At 42.5% G+C, this 17,098-nt stretch overlaps 1 protein-coding gene across 1 annotated transcript in view; it reads left to right on the top strand.

Annotated features, from left to right (window-relative positions):
- Positions 1-17,098, top strand: part of STAB2 (stabilin 2) — a 218,552-nt gene that overhangs the window by 109,441 nt on the left and 92,013 nt on the right. Inside the window, exons 32-37 of the mRNA XM_082254467.1 lie at positions 98-196; positions 1,946-2,053; positions 2,408-2,539; positions 4,752-4,880; positions 7,948-8,007; positions 13,473-13,568. Of these exons, the coding sequence (XP_082110593.1) occupies positions 98-196; positions 1,946-2,053; positions 2,408-2,539; positions 4,752-4,880; positions 7,948-8,007; positions 13,473-13,568 (624 nt within the window). The remainder of the gene's footprint in view (positions 1-97; positions 197-1,945; positions 2,054-2,407; positions 2,540-4,751; positions 4,881-7,947; positions 8,008-13,472; positions 13,569-17,098) is intronic.

Raw genomic sequence — 17,098 nt, 5'->3', positions numbered from 1 at the left:
GCTCAAAGTTGCTAAATATCTCAAGTATATGTGTACTAATTATGTTCATTATATTTCATCATGATGAAACATGAATAGGTATTTCTGCATTTTGCAGGTGTTGACCCCAGAACCACTCCTTGCTGGTGTAATGCCAGACCTTATGACAAGACTTGATCAGATGCCGGATTATTCAATCTTCCGTGGATACATCATTGTAAGATATAAGACGTAAACTCATTGGGTCCCATGTATAAATCTGGACATGCATAAAGATATTATCACTTATCCCCAATAGGGAATCAGTAATGAAGGTGACCTGACTAGTCATGAAACAAAATGAAGGAGTAGGAGAGGCTCTGAAAGTGAGCGATGTGCCACAGTCTGGCTTTGTGAGTTTGCACTACTTGCAAAAAAGCTGGTTAAATATAAAGAAAAAATAGCAGGAAATTGAAGAATAAATGATAGTTTGATAAAAAAAACCTACATCATGTATGTATGGTGGAGGAAGAAATTTAAGACTACTGTATTTTCTGGCGTATAAGACTACTTTTGAACCTCAAAAATATCCCCCAAAAATGGGGGGTCGTCTTATATCCTGAGTATAATATCTCCAAGGTAACCTAAGTATAAGTATTACTGGTAGATGTACCGGTATACCCAGGATTCCCGCACAGCCAGCGTCTTGAGATTACATCTACTGGTAATACTTAGGGTATCTTGGAGATATTATGAGAGATTACATGTATTACAGTACTAGGGTACCTTGGAGATCTATGAGAAATCTGATGTTTTTCAATGGTGTTGCCTTGCTTCGGAAGGGGGGTAGTCTTATACGGTGAGTATAGCCCAAAACCTATGTTTTTACTTGAAAATTAGGGGGTCGTCTTATACGTCCAGTCGTCTAATAAGCTGGAAAATACGGTATTTTGCAACAAATGAGCTCCCATAGAATTCTTCATGTGTAGTGGGGGGGACATAAGTGTTTAGTCCAAGGCACACTGACTAAATTAGGGTCCAAGGAAAAGGAGACTCAGCAGGAGATCACAACACTTGTGGACCAAATTCGGACCTTGGAGAGGTCTCTGAAACGCTCCTTGGCAGTTAAAACAGCAGTTGATTTAAAGATTCTGCAGGATTCCCTGAACGTTTTTTTCATTTTAAAGCAAAAGAAAAGCTTATGTACTTCCAGAGGCTCTTTTGTGAACTTGGGATAAACCCTGGCATGGACATTTTACAATGTATCTACTAGAGGTGGTCTCTGCCTGAAGGAAGGGAGAGATGGCTTGAAATGTGCAAATTAATGCCACATCTCCCTGGTAAACTTGGAACTTAAGATATTTACCAAAATTTTGGCTAATCATCTACTTCCTTTCATTCCCTCCCTGGTACAAAGAAACCAGGTGGCAATCTGTCCCAAGTACAGAAGAAAGAGATGATACTTGTACGGCATTGAACCTAATCCACTTTGCCTGGCCCAAGGCTATTCCAACATTGCTGATTTCAGTAAATGAGTAGATGACCTTTGACCATGTCAACTGGACCTTTATGAAGCACACACTTCATCATATTGGACTGGAGGCCAATATGAGTAAGTGGATAGATGTCATTTATTCCCATCCCACGACAGCAGGCCAGGCCAATGAGGCTATCTCAGAGGCCTTCCCCTTTGAGTAATGGGAGCAGGCAGGGGTGCACCCTATCACATCTAATATTTGCTTTAGTGCTGGAGCCTTTAATATGTCTTATTCAATCAAACTCTGACATTAGGGTCTCCAGAGCAGGAGCACTCATCATAAGGTTGCGCCTTACACTGATGACCCGCTTTTCTTTGCGACATGCCCCGAAATATTGATTTCTAAACTACTTGGGGGAATTACATACGTATACAGACCTCTCTAACTACATTTCAGTTTTACAATGAAATGATCACTAATACTGCATAAATTATTCTTTTTTATTTCAGGAATATAAATTAGCTAACGTGATTGAAGCATCAGAGACATACACAGTATTTGCCCCTCATAATGATGCAATCACTACTTACATTCGCAGCAAAGGCCAAGCCACTCTGGTTTGTATTATATGAATTAATGTATTAACAAATGTTTGCACGATATAGAAGAAATGCTACACTATAATTGCATGGTTTAGCTGTCAAGGCAAAGTATAATGGCAGACCTTTATTAATCCTGTCCCATTCACTAATATTCAGCAATGTTAAATTCAATAGGATATTGAAAAACACTGGCATAGACTTTAACAGTTTATAGAATAGCAACAAGCTAGTGATAGTCACACGGCACCTACCCATATAAAAACACTGTGCCCTGGGCACCTGTTCCTTGTCCCTACCTTGCTTGGGAGTAATAAAAGATAAAAAGTTATGAATGTCTCTAAAAATCTCATGTTTCTTAATGGTATTCAGGATGAAAAGACCATGCGATACCATATCATATTGGGTCAGCAGCTGATGAAGAATGACATGCATGAAGGCATGCATCGGGAAACCTTGCTGGGGTTCTCATATCAAGTTGGCTTTTTTATGCGTGATGGAGAGGTAATAACATAGAAACTTGCTAATCTCTGTTAGTAGTGTGTGCTATCTAATTAACTTATTTTTTTTAGTTTCAGAATAGAGAAAAGTTAGAGCCTTTGTCTTCTGTTTTATTGCTGTCTCTGTTTCAATTGGAGATATCTGCCCTATCTGATTGTGGTAATGAAAATGGAGGAAGATCCAAAGTTTTAAGTTGTTCCATCTGTGACAACTGTCTAAAGTGGGTTTCTCCATATTTTGGAGATATTTCTTCACTTCCTGTTGTGTCTGCAAGACAGAAATCTTCCCAATGGGACCCAAACTTCAAAACATTTGAGAGATTCCTACTTTTGTTGATTTATAAACACTGGAGATTGAAACATCTGGTGCTGCGTGCATGGTAGGCAATCAGCTTTTAACTTCAGCTTGTTCAATTAAGCTTTGACAAAAAAAAAAAAAAACTCGGAGCTTATTGGTTTCTATGCACAGCTGCACCAGATTTTGCACTCTCCAGTTTTAGTAAATCAACCTCAAAGTGATGGGAAATCCAAAATGTTGGAGCTGTCACCAAAGAAAGAGGCAAGGGTTAAATCATTCAATTTGGAGAAATGTGTAGTGACAATTGTCTAAATTAGGTGTTCCCTTTGCTTTTGGGAGATTTCCTTTTATTTTCTGTTGCATCACCAGGAGAGGAAATTAAGTTTAATCTACCCAGTGGTATACAGAAAGAGAAAGAAAAAACCTGATAGAGTGTTTTCTTGTCCCTACTTTATCCAAAACAAAAAACGTTATGACCATACATATACTTTTAGACTTATATACAGTGCTGTATCTTGGCCTAGGCCAACAAGGCCCAGGCCTAGGGCGGCACTTTGCTGGGGGGGCAGCAAAAAAGCTGCACCCCCCGCACAAAAAAAAAACAGTCTCCTCCCTGCTCCTGCACGAAAAGGGTCCCTGCCGGCTTGTGCTACACTTTTTAGTATAGTGCCAGTCTTATGGGGTGAATTGGGCCAGAGGGCAGGGTCCAGGAAGCAAATAAATCTGGCACCCACATAAAGCATCACACTGCTACCTTCCAGTATGATAATACCGGCAGGTGAGGACATTCGAACAGACCGCAGGCCGCCAACCACACTTAATACAACTGGCCCGACGGCCCCCAATGCTAATAAGTGTGGCACTGCAGACTAATGCTCCGTCTACCCTCCTCTGCCCCCAGGTATGGCAGGCATCATGTCAATATAATTTCATTTCTTTAAACATACTTGTCCTTGAGCAAGCATATTGAATTGCATCATATACAATTAAGACTTTTAATTGTATAAGATGGCAATATTTTGGACCTGCTTACCTCATATGTCCTATCGCAATATGTCACTGGGTTAGTAAGATTACTCCTATCTTATAAGATATTTGGACTTGTATTTGCTGCCACTGATTATTTCACTTATTTGTATAATGACTATGGACGTCATAGTCATTATACGAATAAGTGAAATATTCCTATAATTACAATCAGTGGCAGCAAACACAAGTCCAAATATCTTAGGCTGCACTAATGGCCACTAAGAGGCTGCACTGGTGGCCATTGATGGGGCTGTACTGATGGCCACTGATGAAGCTACACTGATATGCTGCACTGATGGGCAGTATTGAGGCGGCACTGATGGGAACTGATGAGGCTACGCTGATGGGCACTGATACACTGTGGTTGTGGTCTGTGGTTTACAGATGACAGAACGGGTCAGAAACAGGAAGGGGTGTGTCCTTTACAGGAAGGGGTGGGTCATATTTAAATTAGGGGGTGCACAAGTTTAGTCAGGCCTAGGGCAGTGCAAAACCTAAATACATCACTGCTTATATAGGGGGGCTAGGGTAACTGAATGTAAATGTTAGTGTTTCTGATTAAATTCACAGACAGCTTTTGATGATTGTTTACTATCAAGAACTCCTGACCATGTGACCACTGTGACAGCCAATACCAGTGGTCACATGACTGGTAAGCCCACTTCTGCCTCCCGGTATTAAGACCCTAGCTTTCAGGACCTGCTTTAATGACTTTGAAGTATACGTTATAACAAAGTAACAAAGGTGAATCTGCAATTAGCTTAGGGTAGACACTAGAAAAACTTTGTTTTAAAAGTTTCACCAGAATAAAATGATAGTATTGTGTTTGTGAAGCCATTCTGTGACCTGTATTAAGGTAATAACAGTGAGTTTTCTTTCCTTCCTCTAGCTCGTTGTGAATGATGCACCACTGAACTACACCAATGCAGCAACTGACAAGGGAGTCATTCACGGGATAGGGAAAGTTTTGGAAATCCAGAAGAACAGATGTGATAACAATGATACAACTGTTTCTCTGGTAACAATTATTAATGTACAGCCAAAAACAGCAATAACACCATCACACGTTTGACACCATATAGCAGTAATAAGCCCATGATGCTGTTAGGGAGCCTAGCTACCTACTGGCTTCCTTAGTTTACCCAATCATAGGTTAATATGTTGCTCTGTCTAGCCCAGTGATTCTCTACTCCGGTCCTCAGGGCACACTAACAGTCCAGATTTTAAGTATTACCTTGGGGAGATGCAGACTAGAATACTGCAATCACTGAGCAGCAAATTATATCACCTGTGATGTATTTCAGTTTTCTTGCAAACCTGGCCTGTTAAGCCCCGTACACACAATAAGAAATTCAGCCGGTAAATTTCGTCCGACGACCGATCTGCCGATTTTCGGCTTGTTAGTATGGTGCTTTTGACAGCTGACTCCGACTTTTCGGCTGACAAAATCCTGATGTGCAGGCATTAAAATTTTTGTCCTCCATCAACACACATCCGATTTTCGTCTCATTAGTACAGATTTTGATGGGGAAAAATCTTATGAGCCAGACTAGGCATGCTCAGAGATGAAAGAACACATAGAAAGCAATCCAACACATGACATCACTTCTAAAATAGAATTCTGTCGTACGGGAAAATTAGTGTGCAGTCTAGAGCACATTCCAACCAACAGACACGCACTCTGGACAAAAGACGGACGACCGGTCAGCGGAAATTCGTTGCGTGTGTACGAGGCTTTAGTGTGTCCTGAGGACCGGAGTTGAGAAACACTGGTCTAGCCACACAATAGAGTGCCAGTTAATGGTGCAGTTTGTTTTACAACCCATGAGTGGCACAAGTCATAATACAGTGAAGAAACATTGCATGCTCTGATAGAAAGAACATTTGGGCTACCCATAAGGCTTCATGCACAAAGGATGTTAAAAAATAAATAAATAAATAACTCTCTAAGAAGCCTTTCTTGTGGCAGCAATGATTTTGCAGAAAAAAACATCTGACGCTTGTAAAAGTGTCTAATGCTTTTATCAGCGCTTCGGCGCTTTTACAGGCATCAAGCGCTTGGGCATGAATTAATTTCATTTGCCAGAAAAATAATTTATTCTGGCCATTGAAATGAATTAACGCTCAAGTGCTATATGCGCCTAACGTTAAAACACATTTACAAGCATAAAGCACTTTTTCTGCCAAAACTCTGCTGCTCCTGGAAGCACTGGCAGTAGGTGTTTTTTTTTCCCTGCCTCTAAAAGCCCCTGCTACTAAAAGTTTCTAAAAGCCATATAGTGTGCATGGACACATAAAGTAACATGGAGGGGTGTCTTGAAGCAAGAATAAAAAAAAACACCTGATGCCCCTGAAAGCGGCATTAAAAGGGGTCTATGTGCATGAGGCCTAAAATGCTGCTTAAGTTGTAATTTCAGCCCCAAATCCAATCGCTGTCCAAATCTTGCAGACTTCACCACCGTAACATGTCCAAAATAAGCCCCTTCCTAACTTTGAAACCACTAAGCAACTTATTCACTCCCTTGTTATCTCTCATCTCCGTAGGCCAATGAGGTGGGCCCCATTGGCCTACCTCTCCGCAAGCTATCCCCTCTCAGTGCAGAGAGTCACTTCCTGCCCGGGGTTAAGGCCACTCAGCTCCAGCCGAAGAGGATCATTATGCAGGCAGCACTCTGGTGGGCTCCCTTCCTGCCTCTTGGGGCCCCTCCAACAGTGGTGGAAAGCCAGGGCCTGGTAGTTCTGCCACTGCCCAAGACACCTGGCATCTTCCTCTGTCCCTTCTTACTCCCCCACTGCCACCCCTCCCCTCAGCTCACAATAATGATTCATGATGGAGAGAGAGTGCCGACTCCTGGCATGGGCCCCTAGGTGGCAATGCGCCCTAGGCGGCTGCCTAGTTTGCCTACTGGAAGCATCGGCCCTGCAGATAGGCATATCCTGCCTTTAGCTAATAACCAAATCTTCTACTTCCCTCATCAGTTCATCCCCCACAGTTACTACCTTTTGTTTCACAAGCCCCTCCCTCTTAGATTGCAAGCTCACAGGAGCAGGGCCCTCCTAACCCTCCTGTATTGAATTGTATTGTCGCTGTATTGTCTCCCTTTATATTATAGAGCGCTGCACAAACTGTCGGCACTATATAAATCCTGTATATTAATAATAATAATGTAAAGGCAAAACTTTTTTTTGTTTTGCATAGAGTAGGCAATGATTAGAAGTTCTGTCAAGTTTTTATTGCTGTCTGTGATTCGACTGGATATTTTCACATCTTTCTGCCCTGGTGACAATTGTCACTGAGACAAAGTGATAGGGAATCCAAAATGTTAAAGTTGATATCAAAGCAAGAGATGATGGTAAATCTTGCATTGGGGATATGTATTCTGGAGACAATTGTGTTAGATGGGAAATTTCTCACATACAGGAGATTTCTTGTTATTTCCTGTTACATCTGCAGAACTGGAAGTGAACAGAAATTTTCCCGAAGGGACACAAATGGAAAAAAAAAAAGCCCAAAAAAAAAAAATCCAGATAGCGGTTTTAACCTTTCCCTACTACAAAAGGAAAACAAAAAAGTTATGCCTTCACGTACACTTTAAATTCGAGTACACTTATTGTAAATAATAAACTTCTACTTTGTAAAGGGATCAATACAAGGTTTAGATCTGCTGTGAATAGACAGAAGATACAGTATGTCAGTATTTCTAGCCAAAGCATTCCTAACAAATATTCAAATACCTGTTTTTTAAATAATTAAGCACAAGGTTTCTGTCTATTGGTTATAATTAGATGTTTAACAAATGAGAACATTGTTACTTGCTATTGTTTATATAACGATATGAATGCATGCATGCCTTTAATCCTGGCGGACTTTGATCTCTTTCTCTTGTAGTGTCTGCTCTTGATATGATATTAATAACTTGAATTAATATACACAAGTGACTGGAATCTCTTTACATCACACTATTTATTACTGATGAGAAGGGGCTTCTGACTGTGATTTAAATGAATAAACCAATTTCCTTGTCTCAAACTGTTAACCATTTAAATCTGACTTAAAATTTGTACATACACTTTTTATTTTTCAGAGCAAATGCGGTGACTGTTTATCTTTCTCATCAATATGTGAGGAAAATACAATTCCCATGGTAAGTGGTAAAAGCCAATGTCGTGTTTTCATCCAATTGAAAGTTTGTTTGATTCAGAGATCACATGGGCATCTGAATATTCTTGTGAAGATACTATTGGTATCAGCCCATTTTTGAGTGGCTGGTAAATGATCCAAATTAGAATTCCCTATGAGCCAAGGAATTCAAATAAATCATATTTTCAGAATATGGTACCAAGAACTAGAGATGAGCTAATGTACCTGGGTTTGGCAAAGTATACTGAAGTACAGGAGCCAAATCCAAACCACATTGGAAGTCAATTGGAGTAGAATGGCAAAAAACGTCCATCGTTTGATCAGCTTATAGGCAAGGGGTTATCAAATAAATGACACAGGGTTGTTTTTTTTTATTTTGTTTGGTTGGGAGCAGGGATCTTAATCATGCTTTAAGGGCTCATTTAGTCTCCATTCACACTTGTACGACTCCAAGGTTGCGTTGACTTTGGAGTGCAACTTTGGTGAAATTTTGACACAACTTTGAATGGGTTTGACCAGTGATATTGGACTGTTAACTGTTGCATTGTATAACATTCAGGTACGACTTTCAAACAACTTTTGAAGGTTAACATTAATGTCTATGGCCCTCAAGTTGCATGAAAGTCAGACCAAAGTAGTGCATGAAATACTTTGAAGTCGCTGCAGTTTTAAGTCACACATAAAGTGCATTGCGAAAGTATTCGGCCCCCTTGAACTTTTCAACCTTTTGCCACATTTCAGGCTTCAAACATAAAGATATAAAACTGTAATTTTTTTTTTTGAAGAATCAACAACAAGTGGGACACAATGAAGTGGAACGAAATTTATTGGATATTTCAAACATTTTTAACAAATTAAAAACTGAAAAATTGGGCGTGCAAAATTATTCAGCCCCTTTACTTTCAGTGCAGCAAACTCTCTCCAGAAGTTCAGTGAGGATCTCTGAATGATCCAATGTTGACCTAAATGACTAATGATGATAAATAGAATCCACCTGTGTGTAATCAAGTCTCCGTATAAATGCACCTGCACTGTGATAGTCTCAGAGGTCAGTTTAAAGCGCAGAGAGCATCATGAAGAACAAGGAACACACCAGGCAGGTCCGAGATACTGTTGTGGAGAAGTTTAAAACCGGATTTGGATACAAAAAGATTTCCCAAGCTTTAAACATCCCAAGGAGCACTGTGCAAGCGATAATATTGAAATGGAAGGAGTATCAGACCACTGCAAATCTACGAAGACCTGGCCGTCCCTCTAAACTTTCAGCTCATACAAGGAGAAGACTGATCAGTGATGCAGCCAAGAGGCCGATGATCACTCTGGATGAACTGCAGAGATCTACAGCTGAGGTGGGAGACTCTGTCCATAGGACAACAATCAGTCGTATACTGCACAAATCTGGCCTTTATGGAAGAGTGGCAAGAAGAAAGCCATTTCTTAAAGATATCCATAAAAAGTGTTGTTTAAAGTTTGCCACAAGCCACATGGGAGACACACTAAACATGTGGAAGAAGTTGCTCTGGTCAGATGAAACCAAAATCAAACTTTTTGGCAACAATGCAAAACGTTATGTTTGGCGTAAAAGCAACACAGCTCATCACCCTGAACACACCATCCCCACTGTAAAAAATGGTGGTGGCAGCATCATGGTTTGGGCCTGCTTTTCTTCAGCAGGGACAGGGAAGATGGTTAAAATTGATGGGAAGATGGATGGAGCCAAATACAGGACCATTCTGGAAGAAAACCTGATGGAGTCTGCAAAAGACCTGAGACTGGGACGGAGATTTGTCTTCCAACAAGACAATGATCCAAAACATAAAGCAAAATCTACAATGGAATGGTTCACAAATAAACATATCCAGGTGTTAGAATGGCCAAGTCAAAGTCCAGACCTGAATCCAATCGAGAATCTGTGGAAAGAACTGAAAACTGCTGTTCACAAACGCTCTCCATCCAACCTCACTGAACTTGAGCTGTTTTGCATGGAGGAATGGGCAAAAATGTCAGTCTCTCGATGTGCAAAACTGATAGAGACATACCCCAAGCGACTTACAGCTGTAATCGCAGCAAAAGGTGCGCTACAAAGTATTAACTTAAGGGGGCTGAATAATTTTGCACGCCCAATTTTTCAGTTTTTTATTTGTTAAAAAAGTTTGAAATATCCAATAAATTTCGTTCCACCTCATGATTGTGTCCCACTTGTTGTTGATTCTTCACAAAAATTACAGTTTTATATCTTTATTTTTGAAGCCTGAAATGTGGCAAAAGGTTGAAAAGTTCAAGGGGGCCGAATACTTTCGCAAAGCACTGTATAAACAAGCAGATAGCACAACATTTGATGAACCCCCTGATGTCACAATCTGACGAAACGCATTAGCCAAATGCACTAAACTCAGTACAATGCAATTTACAGACCAGGACATCTGCAGTTATACTCTACTTAATAGGAGTGTTTTAAACTGTTTTATTTTTAAAACGACATATTACCGATTCACACTAAGGAAGTCTTCTGCTTGTGTTCTTTCCCATGCTTGAGTTGAACTTATAAGGGTTGATACAAGGCAGTAGACTATCTGCGGACATTTGTGCTCCATATAGTACATGCTGTTTATGACCACTCATATACTGAAGGTCGTGCATCTCTTGTAAGCGCACAGTTGTGGGACTGCAGTTGTGTGAATTCACAGAATGGATTGCATTCACCGACAATAGAATTCATTTTTACTGCCACTGAGAGACATTACTGTAATTATTGGACGTATTATCAAATGGATTTGATGTGGAGTGATTTTTACAAGGGCCTTATATGGGGATTTTCTATTGTTTTTATGCATAATTATAATTTTCCCCTATTTTTATTTTCTATTAAATTTATTATTCCAGTTAAGCACAGAATATTATTCACTATAAGCTATATATATAGTGCAAATATGGCCATGTGATAATATTTTGTCAGTGATGTCAACGCTGTTCCCACCCCTTTGTTTACATGGCCTGGGTATTCCCAACCAGTAAATGAATGGGGCCAGCTACTTCACAGGCTGCTAAGGAAATGGCGGGTGCCAGCACCCACTGCTTCCTTAACATACATTGACAGAAAGGAAGCTGTCATATATAGTAACGATATGCTCTCACTGGATAAGCAAAAAGTCTACCATTTAGATCAGTGGTTCTTAACCTGGGTTCGATCGAACCCCAGGGGTTCGGTGAGTCAGTCTCAGGGGTTCGGCGGGGGGGCAACAGGGCAATTGCTCCCCCCGAGAAAATATTACTGATTGTGAGGCCAACCCCCCCCCCCCCCCGGAAATCAGAGCTGCGGTCGGGACGACTCACAGCCATTACACATAGACACTTGACGCTCTGCCCCCTGTACCTCCCCCAGCAGGTTTCCAGCCTATCTCCTGCAGGCTGCTTGCTGCTTGAGTGGGCGGGATGGGGATGTACCTGACCACGGAGATCGCGCCCGCCTGGAAGAGGGAAGTGTGAGCAGCTGAGCAGAGGGAGCCGAGTGAATGTTCCTGGAGGTAGGCTCAGCTAGCTGTACATGGTGGATTAGTTTGCAAGCACCTCTATGCTAAGTCTGCTGAGTTACTTCAGCTTAGCATAGAGGTGCTGTTAGCTGACAAATGGAAATGCATGTCCTTTTCATTTAGCTCAATAAGCATTGTGAATACCCCCTGGTGTGTGCCCTCCTGATACCCCATGGTATGCCCTCCCAACACCTCCCCCCAGTGTGTGTCCTCTTGACACCCCATGGTATGCCCTCCCAACCCCCCCCCAGTGTGTGCCCCCCTGACACTCCATGGTATACCCTCCCAACACCTCCCCCCAGTGTGTTCCCTCTTGACACCCCATGGTATGTCCTCCCAACCCCCCCAGTGTGTGCCCTCCTGATACCCCATGGTATGCCCTCCCAACACCTCCCCCCAGTGTGTGCCCTCCTGACACCCCATGGTATGCCCACCCAACCCCCCACCCCAGTGTGTGCCCTCCTGACACCCCATGGTATGCCCTCCCAACCCTCCACCCCAGTGTGTGCCCCCCTGACACCCCATGGCATTCCCTCCCAACCCCACCCCAGTATGCCCTCCTGACACCCCATGGTATGCCTTCCCAACCCCCCCCAGTGTGTGCCCTCCTGGCTCCCCCAGTGTGTGCCCTCCCAACCACTGATGTGTGCCCTCCTGACACCCAGTGTGTGACCTCCTGACTCTCCACTGGTGTGTGCCCTCACTACCCTCCCCCACATGGTATGCCTCCCAACCCCCCACCCCAGTGTGTGCCCTCCTGACACCCCATGGTATGCCCTCCCAACCCCCCACCCCAGTGTGTGCCCCCCTGACACCCCATGGCATGCCCTCCCAACCCCACCCCAGTGTGCCCTCCTGACACCCCATGGTATGCCTTCCCAACCCCCCCCAGTGTGTGTCCTCCTGACCCTCCCCCCAGTGTATGCCCTTCCAACCCCCTGGTGTGTGCCCTCATAACCCCCCGGTGTGTGCCCTCCTGACCCCCCCCAGTGTGTGCCCTCCTGACCCTCCCCTGGTGTGTGCCCTCCCAGCCCCCTGGTGTGTGGCTTTACTGATCCCTGTACACTGTCCTATCCTCTGTCCTGTCAACTCCTGTCCTCTGCCCTATTCTCTGTACACCGTTCTACAGCCTACTGACCACTCTATCCTTCCCTACAATCAACTGACCCGTATACACTGCCCTACATGCTACTGGCCTCTGTACACTGCCCTACATCCTACTGACCTTTCTACACCGCCCTAAAAACTACTGACCCCTATACACTGCCCTACATGCTACTGACCTCGCTACACTGCCCTACAAACTACTGAGCACTGTACACTACCGTACAAACTACTGAGCACTGTACACTACCCTACAAACTACTGACCACTGAACACTGCCCTACAAACTACTCACTACTGCACACTGCCCCACAGCCTACTGACCTCTGTATGCTGCCCTACAGCCTACTGACCTCTGTACACTGCCCTACAGCCTACTGACCTCTGTACGCTGCCCTACAGCCTACTGACCTCTGTACGCTGCCCTACAGTCTACTGACCTCTGTACGCTGCCCTACATACTACTGACCTCTGTACATTTTACTTTGTATGATACGTTTAATTCAGTTCTGTAAACAACACCTTATTTTCTGACAGTGCCCCTCCCGAGACTAGACTCATAAAATCATATTTTATTTTTCCAATTAAGAAGGGTTCGGTGAATGCGCATATGAAGCTGGTGGGGTTCAGTACCTCCAACAAGGTTAAGAACCACTGATTTAGATGAATGTCAGTCTGAACTTGTGATTGGACCAAATCTTGAGCTTATCCCTACCCATCACCAAGCACGCCCCTTGACTAGCAGTTACTAGAAAGGCAAATGTGCCTAATTAGTGGTCAGCATGGCATATAAGGTTCTTAACTATTTTTTTTATATTTTTCTAATATTTTACAGCCTGGTATAAAAAAACCTTGTGTTTACTCAAAGTACAGCCTGCGAAAGAAATTCCTATTTATTGGATGTCAGACCTTCTGTGTAAAAACTGTAATTGTGAGTATGCCTTTTCATTTTCATCTCACAGATTTTTTATTTTTTTTATAGAACATGTACAAGAATTATATAATTTTGAGTGCATATAATCCCTCCCGCCATCCCCCTCCCCCACTCCACCCCCAGGAGATTTTAGAAGAAGGGTAGGAGGTAAGGTGGGTTCGGTTATATCATGCTGCAAAATGCAGCAGTGTAAATACCTGAATTTGACTTGGTATTAGCTTTTTGCAGTCCTTGTACAGCAGAGCTCAAACTGGGAAATGGAGAGGCAGTAAAAGGAGACAGTCAGTTGTGCTGCAGTGCTCATGTGCTAAAAGAGTGGAGGAGTTCCACTGACTGTGCATTTTGCAAGTGCAGTTTCTCCAGAGCTTAATTAATGAGGTGAGGCTTCACTTTGCAAAGAAAAGCCAATCACATGCATGGAAAACTTTTTAAAAAACAGCACTTTAGCTTGCACATAATTGGATGACTGAAGTAAGCAGAGCTTTCCCTCATTAACAAAGCACTGGAGAAACTGCACTTCCAAAGTGCACAGTCTATTTGCCTTTAGTAAAGTCCTATGTGTCAGAGTATTGGCTAGGAGACAACTGAGAATTGCCAATTCACAGAAGTGCTTATTCACAGAGGTGAAAAAATACTTTTCTCAACATTCTGAAAAAATGCACATTTTAAATAGCTAGATTTAAAGTAATGATAGCAAAATGTAATTTAAAGCAGAGCTTCACCCAAAAAGGAGAAGGTCCGCTTCTTTGCTTCCCCACCCCCACCCCTCTCCACTGCCACATTTGGCACCTTTTGGGGGGGAGCGGGTACCGGTTTTTGACAGGTACCCGCTTCCACTTCTGGGCAGAGAAGTCACTCGTTAGTTCCGCCCCCCTCCTCCTTCCCCTGCCGCCGGGCCATTCACAAAGCGCAGCGCACTTCATGCACGCGCAGTAGGGAGCCGCAAGGCTTCACTGCTGGTTTCCCTTACAAGAAATAGCGGCAGAAGCACCTAAGATTGAGGCCCCATGCACACAGGGTGTCAGAAAAAACAAGCTGAAGAACCACTTCTAACGCCAGGAAAAAGTAGCTGTAAAAACGTGCTTTTAGTAGCTTTTGCCATTTAGCGTTATTGCACGTTTGGCCACACTGCTTTTAGCAGTGTTTTTTCTGCCTCCATTCAAAATTAATGGTTCCCTATGGGAGCCTATTGATTTGAATGGAAGGCACATTGCAAGTCAGATCAGGATGATCCGACTTGTGCTGCGACTTGCACTCCGAGAATCTTGAGGGGGAACTCCATGCTAAAATGGGAAAAAAAACGGTGTGGGGTCCCCCCCAGGTTCCAAACCAGGCCCTTCGGGTCTGCTATGGATTTTGGGGGGGCCCCATGCCGTTTTTTTTCGGAGTCGGGCTCACATCAAAATCCATACCAGACCCGAATTGCCTGGTTTGCAACCTGGGGGGGGACCCCCACGCCGTTTTTGTCCCCATTTTAGCGTGGAGTTCCCCCTCAAGATTCTCAGAGCGCAAGTCGCACCACAAGTCGGATCATCCTGATCCGACTTGTGATGCGACTTCCATTCAAATCAATAGGCTCCCATAGGGAACCATTGATTTTCAAAAAAATGTATAACGTGGCTTAATGCTGTATAAGCAATGTAGAGCAACGTTAATCAGCCATTAGCAGACTCAGACGCTTTTACAGCTTGACGCTGCTGCTCCAGAACACACTGGTCCTGTGTTTTTTTTGCAGCTCAAAAACGCCTATGCCTTTTGGAGCTCCTAAAAACCCTGTGTGTACATGAGGCCATAGAATAACATGGAGGGGTGTTTTTAAGCTGCAAAAAAAAAAAGTTTGACGCTCCTAACAGCAGCTGCAAAAATGCCCTGTGTGCATGGGGCCTGCAAATGGGATAGGGTGAAGACACTGCTGGACTACAGTATGTGTAGCTGCTGACTTTTCATTTTTTCTGAAGGAGCTTGGAGCTCCACTTTAATCACCTAATGCTTCATTTTTCTCAGTAATTCTCATATTCTTATATACATAATATTTACCGTTTCAGAATAATAAGCATTTGGTATTTTTTATTTATATCCTGTTGTCAAATGAGTCCCACTCTCTAATTTTGAGCCCTTTATTCCTTGTTGTAACAAATTTCAGGATCTTTATTATAACAAGGAATAAAAACTAGAGAGTGGGACTCATTTGACAACAGGATATAAATAAAAAATACCAAATGCTTGTACACAAAATGTTTACTATTTATTGCTAGCCTAGCTCACTTTAATTGTTGTTTGTTCATGTTGAATATTTACAGTTTTAGGCCTTTTGTACATGATACTCCTGTTTGAGCATCTACTTTTTCAGACTTTTTTTTCTATGTATTTGCGCATATTTTCGCACATATGCGGTCACACAAGTTCGCGCGCATGAGCGCATTTTCGTGCAAATACGCGGAAGCTTATTCTTGTGTTCTTGTTCTGCACAATATGTAAATAGGCATTTGCGAACATTTGTGCGCAACCACACGTATTTGCACGCAAGAGGCGTAAATTACTGACCAAAAATGCAGATTTTTCAATTTCTTTTTTTTTTACTAAATGCAGGGTGCTTGTTTACGTGCCTTTGTGCATAGGCACATTACAATTAATGGGCTGTATTTTAGCTCTGTAAAAAAAAAAAAAAGCTGTACAGCTGTACTGAGTTTTTATAAGCTGCAGTGTGCAATAGGTCTTACTGAAATATTTACTTAACATGAACCTGTGTCCAGATGATGTACACTAAAATATGTACATATTCTAAACAAGTAATACAAGCCCTTTAAAATAAGCCATTATTCACTGTAACTGTAGAAAAATAATATTCAAATTCACAACATGGACACTAAAAGACTTCTGTAGTACAGGGGGTAACATCCAGGGCCATCTTAATGCAAGGGCACTCCTGGCACTGCCCAGGGGCCCCAGGTGCATGGGGACCCCATGATAATCTTGCATTACATCATACTTGCCAACAGTCCTGGATTTGCTTGGACAGTCATGCTTTTTACTAAGTTGTCTCGGGATGGCTGTGTCCCTGGACCAGTACTGTGCCCTCCTGACCTCCCCTGTACTTTGCCTTTCTGCCTCCCCCTGTACTGTGCCCTTTGTATTGATTAGTCTTTGATTTATGGCATGTTTAGAAATGATTTTATTTTATTGAAGGTACTAATCGATATATTTTAAATTCTTTCAATTATTGATACTTTAATGGGATCGCAGGCAGTAAGAACTCCAGACATGCATAATAAAATAATTGACAACCATTGAATTTCAAAATGGCAGCTGCCTTATTTATTGGTTTTCACAAATTATATATAAAACTTTAATATGTAATTCATCATATCTTTTTTTTCACTTTACAACTTTAAATGTGTTAAAACTGTTAAGAACAACAAAACAACCGTGCTCAGCCATTAAGACTCGAGACGTACAATACAATCAACTCCAGCTCAATTAACTGTCCCCTTTCGGAAAGAAAGAGACTTACCACATAAAAAAGGTCG

The sequence above is a fragment of the Pelophylax lessonae genome (assembly GCF_965119305.1).
Source record: "Pelophylax lessonae genome assembly, chromosome: 4".
Lineage (NCBI taxonomy): Eukaryota > Metazoa > Chordata > Amphibia > Anura > Ranidae > Pelophylax > Pelophylax lessonae.
The sequence above is the reverse complement of the archived record's forward strand: the minus strand, read 5'-3'. Positions and strand labels throughout refer to the sequence as shown.